The sequence below is a fragment of the Penicillium canescens genome (genome assembly GCF_028828765.1).
Source record: "Penicillium canescens strain IBT 15451 chromosome Unknown utg000002l_segment0_segment0, whole genome shotgun sequence".
Lineage (NCBI taxonomy): Eukaryota > Fungi > Ascomycota > Eurotiomycetes > Eurotiales > Aspergillaceae > Penicillium > Penicillium canescens.
This window is the reverse complement of record NW_026703964.1, coordinates 5,784,158-5,805,102: the sequence shown is the minus strand read 5'-3', so window position 1 is coordinate 5,805,102 and position 20,945 is coordinate 5,784,158. Positions and strand designations below refer to the sequence as shown.

At 48.0% G+C, this 20,945-nt stretch overlaps 7 protein-coding genes across 7 annotated transcripts; 3 read left to right on the top strand and 4 right to left on the bottom strand.

Moving 5' to 3' along the window:
- Window positions 1–208: 208 nt before the first annotated feature.
- On the bottom strand, window positions 209–1,924 carry N7446_003446 (cytochrome P450). The gene is made up of 3 exons (XM_058512195.1): window positions 1,654–1,924; window positions 575–1,576; window positions 209–492 (listed from the first exon to the last, which is right to left on the bottom strand). Exons 1-3 carry the CDS (start codon window positions 1,792–1,794, stop codon window positions 364–366), a joined length of 1,272 nt encoding a protein of 423 aa, XP_058377731.1. The 5' UTR covers window positions 1,795–1,924; the 3' UTR covers window positions 209–363.
- A 1,903-nt stretch (window positions 1,925–3,827) lies between these two features.
- N7446_003445 (uncharacterized protein) lies at window positions 3,828–5,864 on the top strand (the record flags this gene model as incomplete). The annotated part of the gene is made up of 1 exon (XM_058512194.1): window positions 3,828–5,864. The coding sequence occupies one exon, from the start codon at window positions 3,828–3,830 to the stop codon at window positions 5,862–5,864; it is 2,037 nt and encodes a 678-aa protein (XP_058377730.1).
- A 91-nt stretch (window positions 5,865–5,955) lies between these two features.
- Window positions 5,956–6,198, bottom strand: N7446_003444 (uncharacterized protein; the record flags this gene model as incomplete). Its single annotated transcript, XM_058512193.1, has 1 exon — window positions 5,956–6,198. One exon carries the CDS (start codon window positions 6,196–6,198, stop codon window positions 5,956–5,958), a length of 243 nt encoding a protein of 80 aa, XP_058377729.1.
- A 1,835-nt stretch (window positions 6,199–8,033) lies between these two features.
- On the bottom strand, window positions 8,034–9,564 carry N7446_003443 (uncharacterized protein; the record flags this gene model as incomplete). The annotated part of the gene is made up of 2 exons (XM_058512192.1): window positions 8,034–9,272; window positions 9,373–9,564. The coding sequence occupies 2 exons, from the start codon at window positions 9,562–9,564 to the stop codon at window positions 8,034–8,036; spliced, it is 1,431 nt and encodes a 476-aa protein (XP_058377728.1).
- A 2,114-nt stretch (window positions 9,565–11,678) lies between these two features.
- On the top strand, window positions 11,679–12,667 carry N7446_003442 (uncharacterized protein; the record flags this gene model as incomplete). The annotated part of the gene is made up of 4 exons (XM_058512191.1): window positions 11,679–11,787; window positions 11,849–12,107; window positions 12,170–12,196; window positions 12,256–12,667. The coding sequence occupies 4 exons, from the start codon at window positions 11,679–11,681 to the stop codon at window positions 12,665–12,667; spliced, it is 807 nt and encodes a 268-aa protein (XP_058377727.1).
- A 1,215-nt stretch (window positions 12,668–13,882) lies between these two features.
- N7446_003441 (glycoside hydrolase family 5 protein) lies at window positions 13,883–15,055 on the bottom strand (the record flags this gene model as incomplete). The annotated part of the gene is made up of 1 exon (XM_058512190.1): window positions 13,883–15,055. One exon carries the CDS (start codon window positions 15,053–15,055, stop codon window positions 13,883–13,885), a length of 1,173 nt encoding a protein of 390 aa, XP_058377726.1.
- Window positions 15,056–18,067: 3,012 nt separating this feature from the next.
- On the top strand, window positions 18,068–19,478 carry N7446_003440 (NAD(P)/FAD-dependent oxidoreductase; the record flags this gene model as incomplete). Its single annotated transcript, XM_058512189.1, has 3 exons — window positions 18,068–18,875; window positions 18,923–19,166; window positions 19,214–19,478. The coding sequence occupies 3 exons, from the start codon at window positions 18,068–18,070 to the stop codon at window positions 19,476–19,478; spliced, it is 1,317 nt and encodes a 438-aa protein (XP_058377725.1).
- Window positions 19,479–20,945: the final 1,467 nt, after the last annotated feature.

The window sequence follows — 20,945 nt, the reverse complement described above, 5'->3', positions numbered from 1 at the left end:
TTGATCCGCTCTGTAACCACGCGAGGAACGGCAGTGACTGACGCGTCGGAAAACCTTGATTCGACTACCGCGCCGCGGACCAGAAGACAGGCTCGCCTTAGCGACGGCTCTCCAACGCAGCTCGCTCTATTACCGAGATCACGAGCTCCGTAGACAGCAGTGGACGCGTCACGACTCGGGTCTGACGACGGGAGAAGTGACAATACCCAAATAGATAATAAACAATGAAATGAAGCAGAGCACTGCGTTGTCCGGCCAACGTAGACCTTAGATTCCCACCTTCGGTGTACCCTTGAGGACGCCTGAAAAACACTACCATGACAGGATATCCAGATATAACTATGGTAATTGTTCTCTGCCCGGTCAAGGGGAACAGGGAGCTCGCTCCATCACTTGCACCCACATATTTGAAATTGCGAAAAGCCCAAGGTAGTTCCGCGCATCCCAGGGACGCGTCGGGTTGATAAGCGCCAGGTCAAAGTTGCGCAAGAGCTGTGTCCGGTCGGCAGTCCGGTTAGCGTATCCTTGAGAAGAAAGAAGGCAAAAGCAGATATGCGGAGCTCGTTCTATTCACCTCGAATATCACCTTTCCGATCTCGATTTCGGCCACTGTCTTCCCTAAGCACTGGAATTTGCCATGGCCGAATATGAGTTGGTTGGTCCGAACCATGACAGACAACTTGGCAGGATCCGACTCGAGCCACCGCTCAGGCCGGAAAGCCTTTGCGTCCTTGCCATAGACCTTCTCGCTCTGGTGCATAGCGTACGCAGAGTACCCGATGCAGATGCCGCCCGGTAGGAAAACGCTCTGGCCATCGACGACAATAGTGTCGCCACCTGGAGGTACATCGCGCGGGAAGATGTTCGTAACAGGCGGCCAGACTCGTAGAGCCTCGCAGATCACAGCCTGGAGGTATGGGAGCTTTCTAGCCTGGGCGGCACTAATAGGGCCTTCGCCTATTCTTGGAGCACGGCTGCAGCGCACGCCATCGTCGACCTCGCGCTGCAGCCTAAGGTAGACGCGAGGATTCGTCATGAGGTGCAGAAGGATGCCCCGAATGGCGCCAGCAGTGGTGTCGGAGCCCGCAATAATCTGCTCTAGCGCCTCAGTGCGCAGCTCATTGCCTTCTAAGCCGTGGCGCATGAAGGAGGCCAGCATATCGGACCGTTCGTCGGTAGAGCCGGCAGCGCGCTCGTCGACGAGGCGGAAGCAAGCAGCCATCATCTTACCGAAGCCGTTGTTGTCCTTAGGTGAGGGTGCAATGAACCTGCCGATGAAGGGAGCTTGAGTAATCCAGCTGAAGCCCATGGCGAGGGCAGCATTGCCGATAGCAAGTCCCTCCTCGCTCGATTGGAGGTAGTCATCCACGTCCTGGTCACTCTGTAGCATACCAAACGACTTGCCGAGGCCGACGCTGCTAATGACATCTAGTGTAAAATACTGTACCTTCTTCGCTAGGTCCATAGGCACAACACTGCGGTCGGACGAGATATATTTGGACCGGATGAGGTTCAGGAAATCTTGGACTTGTTCATCCACAGACCCCTCGAGGTTGATATTCTCCCTTCCCGAATACTTTATGACAACTACCGGTCAGCGGCCTATGATAGGTGGGAACAAAGTCAGAGAGGAAGACGACGTAGCCATCATACCCCAGGAGCCATCTGCTTCCTCCGTCGCTCGTGTTTCGCGTTATCCGTCTGACTGAAGACGTTGTCCCTCCGATATTCGATCCGCGCGGCTTTATAATACCAATCGGAGCGCTTGTAGCCAGGCTTGTTGTTTACATGCATCTAAACTTCAGGAGAGGACGTGAGCAGGACTCGAGGCGCGACTCGGGCAATCGGACCTGGCTCGAGTCGGAACTGTTAGCTGTAGGAAGTACGGCACCCCGGCAGAGATGCAAGCGCAATAGGTGCCTGGAAGATGCCCCGCACCGTGTTTCTTGTTGACTTCTGCATACCACTCGTGGCAACTTCCCCGAAGCATCGCCATGCTATGAGGCCAGTTCGAGATGCCGGTCCACGAAGGTCCCGTGAACTCCCTCAACTTAGCATATGTCGTGATCGTCCTGTAGATGTAGAGTCCCAAGAGACTACAGAGGAGTGCCACAGCCTGCCAAGATAACATGGATACCCCTATGGCGGAAGAAACAACAGGACAGGGTTGGTCAAAGTGAATGAAGTTTGAAAGGGACATCCAGGTATCGCGGGGCATGCTATGTGCTACTGCACTATTGGACCCCTCCCTTTCACTAGAGCACCACGGGGGTTATTAATCAATCATCCGTTCCACCTCACCACCTCACCTCACCTCCTGTTTAAGGATCCTTTTTTTTTTTTTTTTTTTTTTTTGGCACGTCTAGGACCCACGCTTTACCCACAATGGCATACATCATGTTCCGTGAGCCGGATCTTGCACTTATCATTCTTAGAACCAACCCAGTGCTTTTCGACAGACAGGGCGAGATGGTGGTCTATTCCGAGGAATGCTTGCGCGCAACAATGTGATAAATCTGCATCGCTATATTGAAAACCATGGTCCCCGTGTCTTTGGTCCCGTTGAGGTATATTATTGGAGTCCTTTCTACATTGTCGCAGAAAATGGCAGTACCGGGGCTTTTCGCGAGTTTCTGGAGTTCTATTGGTCTGATTCAAGAGCTGGTTTTTCCACTCTTTGAGAATCAGTTCTATTTTTGTACTTCGGAAAGATCAGGCGTACGAGCTCTTGCTTCACACGGACCGAAGCCCCTGCATAGCCATTACGATACAAGTTAGGCTCAAACAGGTTAATAAAATTTTGATTGATTGATTGGTCTGTTTGGTCACAATGTGAACACATCGGGGGCCGGCCATTTTGACTCCTGAACATCGCCTACGCGAATGCACAGTTTGAGACAGCGCAGTTTTTGTTAGACAGCGAGCCTTCCTTAGGGCCATTACACGATCGCGGTTTGTGGAAAGACATATCTACGGCACATAGACTGAACAGTTATAAAATGGAAAAGCCATGGCACCAATTGCTGGATTTGGCAGGCAAGAAGTACAAAGTATTTTCTTCGTGTCTGGTACCATCAGCTACTTACTGCGTGGGATCACTCCGGCTTCTGCCATACCTAATAGGATTATAAATACCAGAAGTCCTCCATAATTAGTTGCTCCAATATGAGCAATGACTATGACTCTCCAGATAAGAAGCGGTCCACCCATATACTTCGCAATCGTTAGTCAGTACGAGAATGAAATAGGGGATTTTATAGCTAGAGCAATAGTATCAATGACGATAATATGAGGCAACATGGAAATGACAGAGGTGAGCTAAAAATGGGCATAATTCTCCAGCCGATAATCCGAAGCAACTTCGCCTCACTCCTCAGGGGACAGCTGCCCCGCTTCGACGTACAAGTCGGCACCACTATCGTGGGTTTCGCCCAGGTGCAGCATACTTCTCCACAGTGGAGTGAGGTCCACCTTGACGTCTTTGTTCATCGTGAAGTAGAACAATTCTAAAGACGGAGGAAACCGGTTTGCAAAGAGAACACATGTCGCTTATAGGACTTGCTATACGGGCTCACCTGCGGGCAGCCATGGCCTGCATGTTATCGCCGCCAAGTAGATAAGCTTGATTATCTCCTGAAGTTATTTTTCGGCAGATGATAGAAACTGCGGACAAAAGTCCGTTGTGCGGAGATGCCAAGAAATGCGGACTACTACCCGCCATCTCCCCCCACCTTTCAACATTTTATATACTTGGCGTCCAGATGAATAGGCTTGGTCTCTTCGGGGTCAATTGACATTTCCACATCTAAGAGAAAAGGCGCAACGATATGGCTCGGCAAATCCAGGACTTTTCACTGCTCGACGCAAGCATCTCGGAGCTCCAATCCGCTCTCTCTTCAGGCACGCTCTCTAGCGTCGATCTTGTATCAAGATATCTCCGAAGAATCAGCGTATTCGATGCAAATGGCATCAAACTCAGTGCAATCCCAATTATAAACCCGTCCGCCATCGACGATGCAGCGGCCTCCGATGCCCGACGCGCAGCGGGTCTACCACCGCGGCCACTAGAGGGTATCCCATACCTCGCCAAAGACAGTATCAAAGTCAAGGGCATGAGCGTCGCGAGCGGATCGCCAGCTTTTGAAACCCTGATTGCCAACGAAGATGCAGCGTGTATCAACGTTCTCCGCGATGCCGGTGCGATCCTCCTAGGCCGCACTAATATGCCTGCAATGGCATACGGTGGTATGCAGCGTGGCTGCTACGGCCGTGCCGAAAGCCCATATAACAGCGCATATCTGGCTGCGGCGTATGCATCAGGCTCATCGAATGGATCTGCAGTCGCTACTGCAGCCAACTTTTGTGCCTTTTCGCTCGGTAGTGAGACCGTTTCTTCGGGCCGTTCGCCTGCATCTAACAACTCCGTCGTCGCTTATACACCTTCGAAAGGCCTACTTCCTCTTCGCGGTGTCTGGCCTCTCTACGCCACCTGTGATGTCCTGGTACCTCACACCAGGATTATGGCCGACATGTTCCACGTTCTCGATGTCCTAGCCGTTTCTGATCCTACCCCGAAAGGTGATTTCTATCAGGAGCAAAAGCTCATTTCTCTGCCTTCAATCGATACACTTCGGCCGCAATCATTTTCAATGCTCCGGGACAGTTTGTCCTTGCGCGGGAAGCGTATCGGCGTGCCATCGATGTACATCGGAGGCGATCAGTCATCCCTCAACCCCGCCAGCAAAGTCAATACACGTCCCTCAATTGTCAAACTCTGGCAACATGCCAGAGAAGTACTTGTAACGTGCGGCGCGGAGATAATCGAAACAGACTTCCCACTTGTAACAACTTACGAATCTAATGCCGACAAAGGCCAGCTTGTCACAGTTGCAGGACTACCAAAAGGCTGGTCAGCAATGGAGCGAAGCGAGCTAGTAGCGCACATCTGGGATGATTTCCTCATTACAAATGGGCAGGAAGGTCTCAGCTCTCTGGCGCAGGTCGATCCAGCTACCATTTTCCCGCTCGCGCCGTGGTCATTGAAGGGGTCTCCCGATGCAGCGAATGCGCTGCGATGGGACGATATGGTAAAGTACCCGCTCAGGAGACCTGATTCTATTTTCGATATCCCGGGACTTAAGGATGGGATCCAGGCGCTGGAAAATGCGCGCAAAGAGACGTTTGAGAGGTGGATGGATGGGCTTGGGCTTGATGCTGTGGTTTTCCCGGCTAATGGTGATGTGGGGGCCGCGAATTCGGATCGTGACGAGGTTTCTTCATTATTTGCTTGGAGTAATGGGGTTAAATATTCCAATGGGAATAGGCCTATCCGGCATCTAGGTGTGCCCACCATTTCGGTTCCTATGGGACTTATGGAGGATACGGGGATGCCTGTGAATCTCACTTTTGCTGGGAAGGCGTATGACGATAACAATTTGCTTAAGTATGGGTTTGCATTTGAGGAGGCGATGAAGGGTCGCGTGAAGCCTTCGTCTGTACCTGCCCTTGACTCCGATTGTATCAAGGTTGGTCAGAACACTTGCTCATGGACTTCTCACCCTGCCGCTGAGTTGGTGGTGCAGGCTCAGTCGAAGAAAACGGAGGACTCCAAGGTTGTTGTTCACATTGAGGGGTTGGTGGTACCTAATGATATTGAACTGGATTTACTATCATGCTATGTCAATGGCCAACCCTTCAACGCTGTCTCGGATCGTGGTAGATGGTCCCTTGTCGCATCTTATCCTGCTTCTGAGCGTGATCAAACCTGGCAGAGATGGTCGAGTCCTGCTTTAACCGAGACTATTGTTGTCATTATAGCTCGTACAAAGTCTGGTTCGACCGCTGGAAAATTGATATTGCTGTAAAGGCTTGTTAACTGTATAACATCACATAGCTTCTTCCAATATTACACGCTTAAATCCAATTAAAACCTCTGATTGTTTATATTCCATTAAATTATCTTATAGCAGCTCTTGCTGTATAGTTCCACCCAACATCATGTCCTCCATTATTGCTAGCAGCCGGGTGCAGATAGCTCTTCTTCAATTGCTCCAGGCACAAATCACAGTCTTCCAGCAAGATCAAGGTACTGAATTCCACTTCAGATGTACCAACATTCCACATGACTTTCTGTCTCAAGAACTCAAACAAATCCATCTTCGGCATTGCGTCCGTCCAGTAGTGGAAAAAGCCAGTCATGCTGGTTGCACATGTAGAAATAGGGAAGTTATTTGAAGAAACCTGAAGCCGAATGCAGTGACCATCCTTGTACCGACTTGCGTTATCTTTTATCAAAATCAGAGTCTGGCCTCCGACACACTTCTAAAGAACACTGGCACTCCAAGAGATTGGACACATCGTTCTATATTGCGGCAATGGAACTTAATTCTGCGGCGCAGGAAACTGCTACGCTGGAGAATGTGACACTGACAACTGGGGCCCATCAGGCAGCGGCGAATGCGGACCTCTGTTTGCTGGCAACAAACGTGTACTGGGACACAGTTTGTTGATTGTTATTCGGTCAACGGATACTATGGTAGCAGCAACGATTACTGCGTCCCCCTAACTGTTACTTAAGGGCTTGTTTAACGACGGGATACACCTATACGAATGGAGAACGTGGTCTCAAATTTGCGAACATGACATGTGTTAGATCATTGTTTGGTAATTGTTGTTCTATGACTGGATATTGTGGCAACTCGAATGATTATTGCTCGGGTACAAATTGTTACAGTGGCTCTTGTGTTGGCCAATGAGTAATGTCTGTATGTCCTTCGCAAAGGCACGTGGCAGAATCCAGATGGGAATAAATGTAAATGAGCCCAAATATACAATTCTTCGACCATGGTGCTGACGAAGTTTTTAATAATTGAAATAAAACGTGCATTTTTTTTGACTTACCCCATAAATGGACTCAGCGCTAGCCAATCCCTACAGAGAACGGATATAGCTGTTTGCTGATAGAAACTGCCTAAGTGCTCACCTTACCCATTCCCAAATAAAGAGTGAAAAACCAAGAGTTGCTATTTCCTGAGGAGAACGAAACTCACTACTAATCTGGTTGTAAGTTGTCGAATATACAGATGAAATGAAAGTACTTTGCCATCCACGTTCTAATTAGTTCCCCAGTCGCCATGGAGCGCACACTTCTACGCAAAGTGAACCCCTGAGAGGCGGAAAGTCCGGCTTACCATTGGAATGAGAATAACTCGATCTCAGTGATTCGAAGCTTCCAAGAATGCGGCCAAAACGGTTGCATACCGCACTGGGCTTTTTTGGACTCAGGTTATTTCAATGTTTGGCGTTGCTGCAGCGTTGTACATAAGCTAACTATCTTTTCACGGTGATCATTTATAGGGATTTAGGCTCAACTGGCTTTTAGTCACCATTCGCAACAATCGGAACAAAGATCAATAACTGATCGCAGCTTCACCGATTCCGCCGGATGGTACATGATATGCATCGTAGAACATGTGATAGAAGTGGAATGGCTCGGGGTATACCACTACGGGCCGGTTGTACCCAGACACTTCTTCTCTTCTTTCTACACTGCCATGCCAATAACAGGACTCTTCCAATATAGTGAGAGTTATCCTCCGTCTCCGGGCGAACAGCCATGAGTGCAGTAGACCGCCGCATAAGACCTAGGTGGGCTGGGCCCTAGGAATCCTGAACCATACCTCACTGGTTGAAGTTTTCAACCAGAAAGTTCGTCCGAGATAAGTCACTTTCATCCTAATATGAACACGACGTATTCAGTTGTATTCGGTGGGAACGTCAACAAATCTTCTGTTTAGTATTCGTCTCCTTGAGTAACTGCATTGTGAGTAGTGTATTTTACGCAAATTATATTACTATCAAGAAAGATCATCGATCGTTTCTTTCTGTCGAGTCCACGCTGTATAGTTAGGTCCTGGAAAATTCTCACTCAACTAAAAAACAAAATTGAGGAAGAAGACAAATACCCTACCGCCACAGATTCCTGCAATGGGTCGTGGTTTTTATATATCCTGATAGGAAAAGGGAATGTGATTTCAAAGTCCCTCGAGGAGTTTAGGGATGAGAACCTCATCAAATTCCCACAGCTTGGTCTGGAAATTCACCGCGAAGGCACCCCCTGTCCACCACGTGGAACGAGCACCCTGTAGCTTGTATAGGTCTTGATAGAAGCCATCTTTGACTTCTTCGATGGATACACGAGCGTGCATCGGGCCATGCGTAGAGAAAGCGGCCCAGTTGAGCTCTTGGTCCTGGATGGGGCCGGACAAATGGCCAGAGTTCAACAAGGTGTTGAAGCTGCTCTGCGCCAGGGCCTTAGCTTCGGCAGCAGTGGAGGTCTTGTTACCGATGATCATCACTCGGAACAAGTGTCCTAGACCAGAGTAGGCAAAGCTTGCCGTTGTTGGTTCCCTTTGAAAGACCAGATAGTGATCTGGAGCAGCGGAGGAGGGCAAGTTGAAGTACGAATAGCTTTTGTTAAAAACGGCATTGTCAACCAGGCCAGTGAATTCATTCGAATATGTGAACTTTGAAAGTGTCTTCCACTCGGAGGGGCTGAGATCCAATGTAGCCACGTTGTCTTCGGTGGGTTCGATGGCAACGAGGAGCCGGCGGGCGACGATGACGCTGACCTTACCTGTTTTGTGATTGCGCACAGTCAGAAATACGCCGAAGTCAGATCGACGCATCTCAATGACAGTAGTTGAGTAAAGGACGTCATCACCCAGGTCCGTAGCAATCGCGTTGTAGAGGGACTGGATGCCACCAGATGTGGGCACAAAGAGGCCCATTTTTCCCGTCAGGCCGCGCGCCATATCCCAGCCAAAGCTTTGCAGTGCGAACATAGTGGCTACTTCACTCATGTTACCTACTCCAAGGCCAGTAGTTGAGTAGATAATGGGCGCGCCCTCCTCGAGGTCATACTTCGTCAAGAATTCCCCAAAGGGGATCAGAAGATCCTCAGGGATCTTATCGGGCTCAGGGAAGTTCCAGTAGCCAGGTCGCAGCATTGACTCCCATGGCTCAATAACTTTGAGGAATTTGGAGACGGCAGCGATCTGTTCGGTGTACGAGGGTGGCTCAAAGTCAACTTTCTCGCCGGTGTTGAAGTCGATGTACTCGGTGATAAGGGAGGGGCCCGTTGAGCTGCTGCCAACAGAGATGTTGAACCGGTCAAAAAACTGCATAGAATTGCTAACATTCAGGAAGCTCTGAACACCAAAATCATAAGTGTTTCCAGTCTTTTCCTCAACAAACGTGTCGACCATACCACCCTGCACATCGAGCACGCATTAGCAATTAAGACCAGAATTATCCGAGCTAGAGGCCTATAAGATGATATGGAGACTGTGAGGGTGAATATCATGATCTTACAAGGATGTTCTGCTTTTCAATCAAAGCGATGCTTTTACCAAAGTCGTCACGCAGACGGACGGCAGCATAGGCACCGGAAGCACCTCCGCCGATTACCACAACATCTCGGTAGAGGAAGTCCGGGATAGAGTTTGCAGTGGTAAATGGCAAAATACCACCTAGGCCAACGATAATGCAGGATAGGCAAAGCATGTTCCTGGAAAGAGGACAACAAAATACGCCAGTGCTTCGAAGGATTCGCAAGGGATGATGTTCGTCCCTAGCGACGATGAGACAACTTTGAAATGATATATGCAAAGTAGTTAAACAAGAATATTTTTGGTGGGAGACTTCACGAATAGAACGAAATGCGGCGGGGGGGGAAAAACTGTTTAGACCTCAAAGGGGCGGCCGCAGCGATGCATGGCGAGCTCGGCAAATATTCGGGATTCGCTTTAGAGGTCGGGGAGGAGAGGAGAATATCAGCAGAATGCCTGCCCACTATCACTGAAAGTAACCAATTGAAGTTATTCGGCTATGCTAGATTGGTGGACTCGGACATTATGTATAATTCGAGATAGTTCGCAGGCGAGCGGCAGCCCCGCCCAACAGCGGCTCGCAACGAGTAGTATACTATATTCAAAGTTTCACTATGCCACCACGCCGCGTTCAATTTACGCAAATCTCCATTTGGCTCGTTATAGAGCATTTACGAATTTGAATTGATCGCGGCTAGCCGCATGTGAGAAAATAACACCATTGTCAAGCAGCACGTCGGTTCTAATGGCTCCGACCCTAAACCACTCTCCGACGCCATCTTGACTAAAGACACTTATGAAGCTGAAATACACGCTTATAATGATAAACGGACCTCATTTTGATGGAAAGGCCAAAATGTCAGCTGAGGCTTTCGGTAACACCATCCCAGCGGGCTTACGGTCGCTACAGCGAATTGATTACTCGCGTGGAAATAAGGATAGTTGACCTCTTGACTAGTATTGATTAAATGCAATTAATTTCGGCAAATGCACCTAAAGCATACTGGCTCTAAACCGCAACCTAGCCCCCCTTCCTAATTCAATTCTGCGGGGGCCAAATCTTGATTGATGAACTCCGGTAGGCTTCGAGATCATCTCATCTCAAATTTACCCCCGCATCGCCACGCTTGTCTGTGTGTAAGTATATTATGTATGTAATGTATGTATTCTTATGGAATTTCCGGCGAAATAGACTAATTCAATCTGCCCTGGCGAAGTATGCGATCTCTACCCTCGGTCTGGCAACCAGCCTACTGATTCCCAGGCGCCAAGTGGGTCGTGCTTTTAGGCAAGCAAACTTGATTGCGTTTTTATCAAATTAGGCGGATTACCGCTATTGCTGCAGGTGGATACAGGGATTCGACACGGACTGCGGCACGTAGAATCCTTTGGGGCACAAGCGTCGAACTTGCAGTCAGTTTCGTGAAGCCCCGGCGAAAAGAGGGGGAAAAGGACAAATTTCGTCTCTCATCACGGTACAGAGTATTGGTCATATTCAATGGACATGTCTATATGAAAATTCCTTGGTTTACCTTCTACCCACCGGGTCACTAGTTTGTTCGCACACAAACGCGATAATGACACCGAGTCTGACTTTGACAGAAGCCAGAGATTCTAATCAACCTGGGAAAGCCATCTCTCCCAAATCGTTGCTGTGCAAACTGTTTTGACGTTTCTGGCCGTTACGGCTGTCGCCTTGCGTCTCTACGTTCGGATAAAGTTGATCAAGAATCCCGGTGCCGACGACTTGACTATATTTATTGCAGCAGTATGAACCCCTCTCAAAACTCCTTTTTTCTTTTCTTTGAATTATGACTTTTACGGCCAAGCCTCAACGTGCAGGCTGTGAAAACAACGCACAGATTTCCGAGTCTCCCAGGGGAGAGCATGGAACAAAGTGCTAACTCTGGAAACGAGCAGCTATGCGCCGTAGCCGGATATATTCTCTGGATATTTGAGGGTGTCGATAGATTGGGTCATCGCGATGCCTAGTTTATTCAAGGAAACGGCGATGAAGCAAAAGTCGCACAGGGCTCTTTCTGGCAAGTGATCATCGACTCATCGCTGGGGAAAGCCATGCTCAAGGTCTCAATTGCGTTGTATCTATTCAGATTGAGTCCGGCCCGCTGGTATATCTATTGTCTGTGGGTGAGCATGAGTAGGTGATAGAAATTGAGTTCTTTGAGGACACTGATTCGAGCATGTCTTACAGTGTCCTTCTGACTTGAATGCAGCTGACAGAACTGAGTTTATCAAGTCATAGTTGTTTCCTACTGCTTCATGGGCGCTATGGCTCTCTTCCTTCAGAGCAAGTCTATGTCGGCCTTTGGACTCACGCTGCAAACTCTCATTGCTACTCGATTGACCTTTTTTGTCACATTCGCACTCGTGAACACTTGTGAGGCTTTTCTTCCCCCAGGTCTACTTCCAAGGATCTTACAATTCAATTCTTATTCTAGCCTTCAATATCTTTACAGATGTTCTCTTTGCCACGATACCCATTCCGATAATCTGGAACCTCAAGATGCGACGCAAAGTGTGGTTGTATCTAATAGGCATCCTCAGTCTGGATATGTGTCCGTTCTTTCCATTTGAAGTTATCGTGCAATCCCAAAAGTCATCCTATCTAACTCATTATCTCGAGTATAGCGCCGTTATATTTGGCGTTCTGACCGTCATCTATCAGATTGCATTTCAAACGACTCAAGATCAGTATCTGTATGTTTATTCCTCTGTCTAAGCCTAGGATAAATCTAAGTCCAATCTAACATCTACGCCAGGGATGATTGGATTCTATTCTGGGCAACGTACGGTTTCCATGGCCCCCTATCTCCCTGTACACTATTCTTACTAATCTCACACTCAGTGCTCAGTTCAACACGCGAATTTTGGCAGCCTGCATACCCTCTCTCAAGCCCTTAGAGAGCACTGTGCTAAAGCGTTCCGAGTATTCTAATTCCAACTCCCAAACCCGCGGTCCCTACGGCCGTCATTCCCGTCGCCACGCACCAACAGGTACTGGAGGTAGCATTCCTACCACATGGCGCGGTAGCGGCAACCACATGTGGTCTGTGCATCGAGGCGACCAGTATATGCTTCAGGATCTTGGGAGTAGGGACTCTAGTGATCATTTCCCTGAGGGTTGCCCCAATGGGGAGTACATCGTGACAGCGGCATATGCCGAGGAACGGTCTGCGACGGTTGCTACGCAGCCACCAGGACAGGAACATCAGACAAAAAATGAAAATATTAGAACAACGGAGGTCATTGTCAATTGACCAGGTGACTTTATTATTTGAACCTTTTTCCAGTCTCTGTCCTCTCTCACCGTTGCTTAAACCCCTCGAATTTAGGACATTGTGGTTGTTTGTATTGTAAATAATGTGTATAGACGGAGTTAGGTTCTGTGAGTATATTTTGAGAGGCTGAGATTACATTTGTATTAAAGATCAATAGCACCGTCATTGGACTTTATGTAATTCAAACTTCCCGGTTCTCCGTCCCTATGGCTATCCGTATATGCAGATAAGAAAAGTCCCGATTGAGTGCGACCCTATTATTGTATGACTGAGCCAAGGTCAACTAGTGGTTGGTAGATCAGACGTAGAGCTCAGTTTGTCAAGTTAGGACCCGTTTTGCAGTCACAATCCTCTACATACCTCACATATATACCATCACTCTGCGACGCATTAAAGTCAGCTCTTCACTGATGTCGTTGTAGTACATTAATTTTCGGCTCCACTGAGTTCTTGGGGTGTTTGGGAGTTGCATGTTGATATATGTAGACTCAATGCCAGCCAATAGTGTTCAATGTGGGGGTGGGGGGATTGCGGGACCCCGTTGGGTCTCAAAGGGCCATTGATCTGGCGCAGGTCCTCCACTCCTAACCTTGGGATATCGGGTAATCCCTGTAGTTCGATTACGCCACGGTGAACCGCCCGAGCCAAATTACTTTTACCAAATTTGCTAAGTTTCGGGGCTAGATAAGCCGAGATGTGTTCCTGGGTCCGGTAGGGTGCTTGGCTTCTGTCAGCCTAAGCAACCTGAAATGCAATGGTGCAACATGACTGCTTGCCTTGGAAAATATTCCGTGATCCAAATCATCCCTCAGTTTTGGTGCTGCTTTGTTGTCCTTAAGTGTACGGATAGGTCTATGAATAGTCTGTCCTTTGTTTTTATTTGGCTTTGGCCGACGCTGTTCAGGCTCAACAAGCGCTCTACCGAGCAGGGGTCTATCTGATTACCAGCAGACGCAGTCACTGCCTATCTACAATCAATGTTGACTATGTCATTCGATGGAAATTTCAAGAATTACAATCAACGCAAAAAATGAATAATACCCAAGCCGTTACTTATATGTATGTCTTAAGAAAGGACATGTCAACATGCGATGTAACTACTCAATGGGTTCCTTCACCAATACTTCCTTCACTCGAGAAAGCAAACATCAGAAATTGCTTACTCAATATTCTCCGCGCAGATAGGAATCTTGCTCAGCATGTTATTGCCTTAGTAGAGGAGCCAGTAAATCCCAAATTGATGAAGGTCTCATAATTCCAGTAGTCTGCTTGCGTGCCCTCGCCATTAACTTTGGCAGTGCCAAAAAACTTTGCAGTCCAGTAAGAATGGCCTCGAGTGTAAGTTTTCCATGCTGCAATCCCGGTTTGCAGATTCTGTTCCCGACTCGCCAGGGTGTTGAGAATCTCCGCCTGGATAGACCACTCTCCAATAAAAACAGGGAATTTGCCGTCACCGGCAGCGTTTACAGCATCTTCACAAATATAGTGAGTGAGATTTGCCGAGCTAGCTCCACGGCCAGCGAAATAGTAGTTGTGCACATCAAAAACCAAGTTGGTTCCGGCGGCAAAGTTGGAAGACCAATACTCCTCGCCTTTGAAGCTTCCCTGGAACATCACAGGAATCTGCGCATTGACAGCTCTAATCTTTGTGATGACTTGATCAATGTAATTTTGCACCCATTGAGCACCACCTTCAGTGAGACAGTAGGGAGTTCCGAAGAGCGAGATATCGGGGACGTCGACAGGTTCGTTTATTGGTGCGATCGTGAATGATTGTGGAAACTTAGAGTCCATGACAAATTTGATAACAGCATCAACAGTCTGGAGGGAGTAGCTAAGTGCCGTCGCATTGTTGAACCAGCCGTAGTGTCCCTCGGCTTCCCCAAAAGCCATTCCATTAACACCTCCAGGAAGAGAGTGGATATCGATGATGATGTGCATGCCGTGTCGTTGAATGGCATAAGTCGCAATAGTCTTGAGGAACGACACTTGACCTCCAGTGTAAAGCTGGGAGCCAGGCACTTTGATCCAAGCAGCATAGCTGGTCGGGATGCGCAAAACGTTGATTCCTGCTGCAGCAAATGTATCGATATCGGCAGGGGTAATCCATGTTGCATACCGTCGCTCTAGAACTGGTCCGCACTGAGAACCTAGATTCGCACAGAGACCCCATTCATCGGGGGCTCCGCCGGAGTTCTGTGTCCACCATTTAGTATCAATGGTAGACTCCTGTACGAGCCAGCCGCCAAGGTTGACACCACTGGCATTGAACGTCTTCCAGTTCAGGTATGTTGAGGTAGCTGCAGAATGAACAGCTGCGGCATTTGCAAAAGCAAAAATCGACAGCATGGAATGAAAGTTCACCATTTTGTTGTTGGTGAAGGATTACAGGACTCACTTTTCTCTCGAAGGTCTGAATGATATGACCTTTTCCTACCCAAGAAACGCTGCAGAACCCATCCTTTTATAACGGAGGTATCTGCCGCAATTAAAAACTTTGACGATCATTACCATTTTACTCCCCACAATGTGTCTGCAACCTCGGCAGTAAATATCAGTGGCAATCTAAACATTGGAAAATCACACACGTGGAGACACTGGTGACTGCGAAGCTATTCCTAGCTGATGGATGTGGCTATGTTTCTGCACTACGGAAGCTATCTCCACTTTCCGCATCTATTGGGGCTGGTAAAATACCCCATTAAACTTTCTGTATAATGTACTGCTGGATATACAATTGCATACAATTGAAACTGACAGATCTGATCTAAGGTGAGAATTTGCTATGCAAGGTTACCCAGGTAGGTAGTTGTTTAGTATTATGTACTCGACTCAAGCCAGATGAACTTTCGGCGTCAGATTACGATATCTGCCTTGATGAGAAGACCAATTTAACACGGGTCTACATTGACTCAAATTCTGAATCCAGGGTATCATCGGGAGGGTCCAAACTAAGGCCGGTAGATTCGAAATAGGGATTTGAGAGTTTATTGAACCACCTCTAATAAAGAGGATTAGCCGTTGGATACATTGAACTCGAAGATTAATTACCTATTTCCCTGACATGGTAAGGTCGTATTGTGGAAGACGAAACCCATGCCAGATAACAAAGATACGTATAAAGCTGCTGTTTGATATTACGCCTCTTTATGCTGACATAGATATCCACAATTTAGTAGCCTAGGGTAACACGAATAGGTCCCTCCCCCACAGCCTGAGCTGCCAAGTGATCTACGTCAGTTTTGTCTCAGCTGAGAATCAAAAACCAGTGAATCGGGATGTGGAGAGATCTTCAAAACCGTCTCTTTAAAGACAAAGAGCAATGTGGCTGATACGCTTTGGCTATACTTAGTGTGCTGCCGAGTAATTTTGAGGATAGTAGTAGCATACATGCACTTGATCACCATTGGCAAATTATCGCCACATGCTTTATTCGGTAAGAATTAACACGAGTTTATTGGCCTGGGATGCTCCTACTTCACTGTAGGAAACTTTTGCGGTTCTGGGAGTCTATGTGGAAGAATCCACTAGAGCCTGGAGAAGGAGATTCATTTTACCTAAGATTCGCTATTTTGGCCAGAGCTTTCGTTCATTTTCAGGTCAACTACGATATTCCAGTTCCCACAATTTATCAAGTTCGACTTTTTCGCCATTGAGGTATCTTGCCCTCCCACCATTCCCATCATGGGGAAACCAATCAATGCGGTTGAGAAGATTGAAAACGCGAATCAGTTCCCTGGTCCGCAGCTCGGACTAGATCCAAGGCAAATGAAATGACGCGCGATTCAACAGCAAGATCATAATCGCGAATATCTCCAAGCTCTACGGAAAGACCTTTAGTTACTGTTCTGGATAGGCGTCACACGATGCCGAGGGTCATCTGGAGCGATTCAAGTTTACATTGGAGGAGGTGGAGACCCAAAAGTCCGCTTCTTACACCAATTGTTTCCGGGGAACGAACCTCCGCCAGACGATGATCGCCACTCTGGTCTTCCTGTTGAAACCCATGTCTGGACTGGGATTTGTCTCCAACTACGGGACTCACATGTACCAATATATGGGTATCAGCGATCGCCAGTCCTTCTTGATTCAGATTGGTGCCCAAATTCTCTCTATCTGGAGCTACTGCTTCGTTCCTCATCAGTGATGTATTCGGGAGACGCCCAATGTACATCGGATGCTGTATTGCTCTGACTATGTTACTCTTTTGTATGGAGATTGCTGGCTCAATCATTACTTCTACTACCATCAAAGCCGCCGTCGGCTTCTATACCATGTATAACGTCTTTTACATTGTCGGTGTTGGCTCCAACGTCTACACCATTGCTGGAGAGGTACCTATTTCTCGGTCCTTCGCATCGAGACTCTCGCTGTGGCCCTTTCAGTGTCCGCAGCTGTTAACACCATGTGGTCTTTTGTCGCCCCATATATGTTCAACCCACGGTATGGCAATTTAAAGGCCAGGATCGGATTTGTGTTTGGTGCTTTCATGCTCACTTTTGCTATACTGGCAAATGTTGATATGGGAAGTCCTTCATGCTATGCCAGAGGCAGCATATATTTCAGATATCAGGCGTTGGTTTGCGTTCCTTGTTTGCTCCGATGGCATGAATAGGTGTTTGGCATTGGATGCAGATTGGTCCACTTCTAATGTTTGCTCAAGCATCGGTCGGACTAATTAACAAATCATATGGGCGAATTCAGCAGGATCAATGATTATTTCTTTTGGCAAGAAATCAGAGATGTGAGCTGCAAGGAGTTTGCCGAATATTTCTTGGCATCCTTCTACCACGCCAAACGATCAGCTGCATCAATAAGGTTGCTGCGTAATAAGGTCCCGCACCACACTTTCCTGTGTTCTGCCGCTAATCGGGCGACACACGAACGCGTCTTTTCTGGCCCAAAAGACATATTTATACATTGAATGACAGGGTTATGGCAAATTTACCTAACCTGTTTTTCCAATTCCCCGCTAACTTCTGCCCACATATATAACCAGCGGGCTATCAGTCCCGACCTGTGACAAGGCCGAGGGTTACCAACAGGCTATGCCACCCTTTCGAGTGGACTTCAAATATACCTATAGTGATTGGCAGACTAGCATGACCGGCTCGCTTATCGAACACCTGGCCCTGCTTTTACAGTATACAGCTTTTTAGCTGTGTTGAGCTAGTATATGTCCGCACGTGATCGGCTCAAACGGAACCCCCGCCCGATATAGACCGAAGTCGCCGATCACAGTCAGTCTTCACAGATAGGCCGATTTGCTCCAAACTATTAAAAATCCCACTTCCCTATCTTGTTCTTCTTGTCGATTTAAAAGCGCATTGCATCCTCGAGAATCATTACTGCGACACAACCCATTTAGGTCGTTTCAAGATGGCCTCAAGCAACCCCTCGTACCTCATTATCGGTGCTGGTGTCTTTGGTGTATCAACTGCCTATCATCTCATTCAAAAGTATCCTAATGCATCTGTGACCCTAATTGACCGTGATGCATACGATGCCGAGTCTCGTGTGGCTGCTTCATGGGATTGGAACAAGGTTGTTCGCGCCGACTACGACGACAAGGTCTACTGCAGATTGGCTCTTGAAGCTCAGGATATTTTCAAGTCAGATCCTCTTTGGCAGCCACATTTCCATCAGACAGGCGTATACTGGGCGTGTCGGAGCGACTACGCGCAGAATGTCATCACCCACCATAAAGATCTCGGCCGCAACGAGGATATTATTGCCCTCCCTGTCGCCGAGGCTCGAAGACTTTACGGTGGAATTTTTGACAATGCTGATTACACAGGCGTTAAGGAGGTTCTCATTAACAGGGCTAGTGGCTGGGCGGCCGCTGGAGATGCCCTTCGAGCAGTTACGAAAAGGTGCCTCGAATTGGGTGTCGAATACGTGACGGCAGATGTCTCCACTTTGGTGTTCGATGGTCGCGGCTCTTGCATTGGACTCAAGACGAGATCTGGCGAGGTCTTGTCTGCCACGCATGTTGTTGTTGCTGCTGGCGCCTTCACTCCCACATTGCTAGAATGGAGCGCTGCGACGAGCGGCAACCCCGGTCTCCGAGCTGAGGAGCGAATTTTGGCTGCCGGTATTACTACAGGAATGGCACAGCTCAATGAGGAGCAGTACAAAAAGTTCAAAGATATGCCTGTTGGATTCCAAGGATACACACCCCAAGAGGGTAAGATATCTGAATAGATATGTGCGAATTCTGCTCACAGTAAACAGGAAAGCCCTTTATCGGTAGTCTACCCCCTACTAAGGATGGAGAACTCAAGTGGTGGGGATCAAAGATTTTCACAAACACTAGAGAGGTGTTGCCTGGGCGGTCCATATCATCTCCTCCACCTGCGCACGACTACAATCAGTGGAAGGTTCCTGGGCCTCTCAAGCAGGATATTGTTGAGTCAAGAAACTTATGGTATGGACCAGAGAGTGCGGATTGGGAAATGACGAAACACAGGATCTGCTGGTTAGTACCTCTTTGTGGAATGGCGATTGCAATTTAACACTCAAAAGGGACGCGTTCACGACTACCTCTGACTTTATAATTTCCCCTCACTCTGCTTCGAAGGGGCTCTACATTGCAACTTGCGGATCATTCCACGGTTACAAGTTCTTCCCCGTGCTTGGCAAGTATATCACACAAATGCTGGAGGGGGAGTTGTCACCGGAATTGGTGGAGAGATGGGCTTGGGATAGACAACGGTCTGATTCTTCTCAAAATGTGGAGTACCCGAACTCTGAGATGAAGCATCTCTTGGGGCCTGCAGCAAAGTTGTAGTGGAAACAGGATTGGCTCTTAAGCTCGCGTTGGGCATGTCTAGCGCATTCACGTATTCTAAATTCATTAGCTTGAAAGTCTCAATGTAATTACTCATAACTAGGTCAGCCTAATTGGATTAAGCCTATGGACTCTCCTATCTATCAGACCCGACTATTAACTGAGATACAAGTGTCAGTGGATGATCGCAGGAAATGGAACGGATAATACACTCAATGACGTCGGATGGCCGACTAAAAACGAACTGTTCTATGGAATCCTGACTGTTGAAGTATGCCATTGGTTGACCATAAGTATTCGAGCGGAAGGAACGCGTTTGATTAACATGGTGCTAATTTCTATCAAGAAACACTCTCTCATGAATTCATATCCGCATACGCCAACTGCAGTTTCCTATCAAAAGTGCAGATGTTCCGGTCCAGCACTGCCAGACATTCAGAGTATAAACCACACTGCTAAGGTTAGACGACATTCGCAACGTGACCTTTCCTGTGGCATCTGGAGTCCACCGTGCGACCCATAAGTTATCTGAAAAATGGCCGTTGAAGGTGCACCTCCATGACTGAAGGATTTCTGGTATTGCCAACCATGGTGATTTCCCTGACCATTACCTGTATACCGTAACAACTGGAAGAAGCCGTCTGTCTTGGCAAACGAAAGCTTCACCGCGGACCCCCAAGCGCGGAGCTCCGGTCACGAGACAGAGCCAGCCCTGGCAAATTGATTGTCATCTGATAATCGGCCGTTCGTGTTTTATGAGGCTCAATGGAGATCGGTTCCATGATTACGTCGGTGAACAAGCAGCTCCACGCCCTTCCAGGCAATCATCCCGGGGCCATCTGATATTCTGGCATCTGACTATGTCACTCCACCTCCCAGCTCAACACGGAAGCCTTTGTATTGGTCTGAATCTATCGGACCTTGTTCTCAAGGCTGTGGTGTTCATTGGTCCAAGTCGACAGTGTCCCATTCTCATGCGGGAGTTCCCGTCCCGCTCACAGTGGAATATCGTCGTAGACGTCTACCATCACACAGAAATAAATGGAATTCGTGTGTTTGCGTAATTTATTGCTTCCACGCGTACTCGCTTGGGCATACTTCACCGGTTAGACTAATCTCTCCATATTTGCTGGAATGTTCGGGTTTTTCCCTAACCGATATCTCGGACCGGGGTTTGCAGTTTTCATTGCAATTAATGAGTTCGGGATAGTATTCCCGTGTTGAGGATTACACAAGATTAATGAAGCTGCGCATATTTCAGGGCATGCATTACTGCAGCCTTCAAATTGCCATCAGCCCTACCTACACGTAGACATCAGTCATGTGTGCTGGCTCGCATTTTAACCAAGGTGACCCAAAGCGAACAGGCCTTGCGACTGGACGAATGATGCTATCAGCAAGAGATTAACGGATGAAAGTGGTGTAGTATTCTCTATGTTCTATGGCAGGATTTCAGGTCCTGATAAT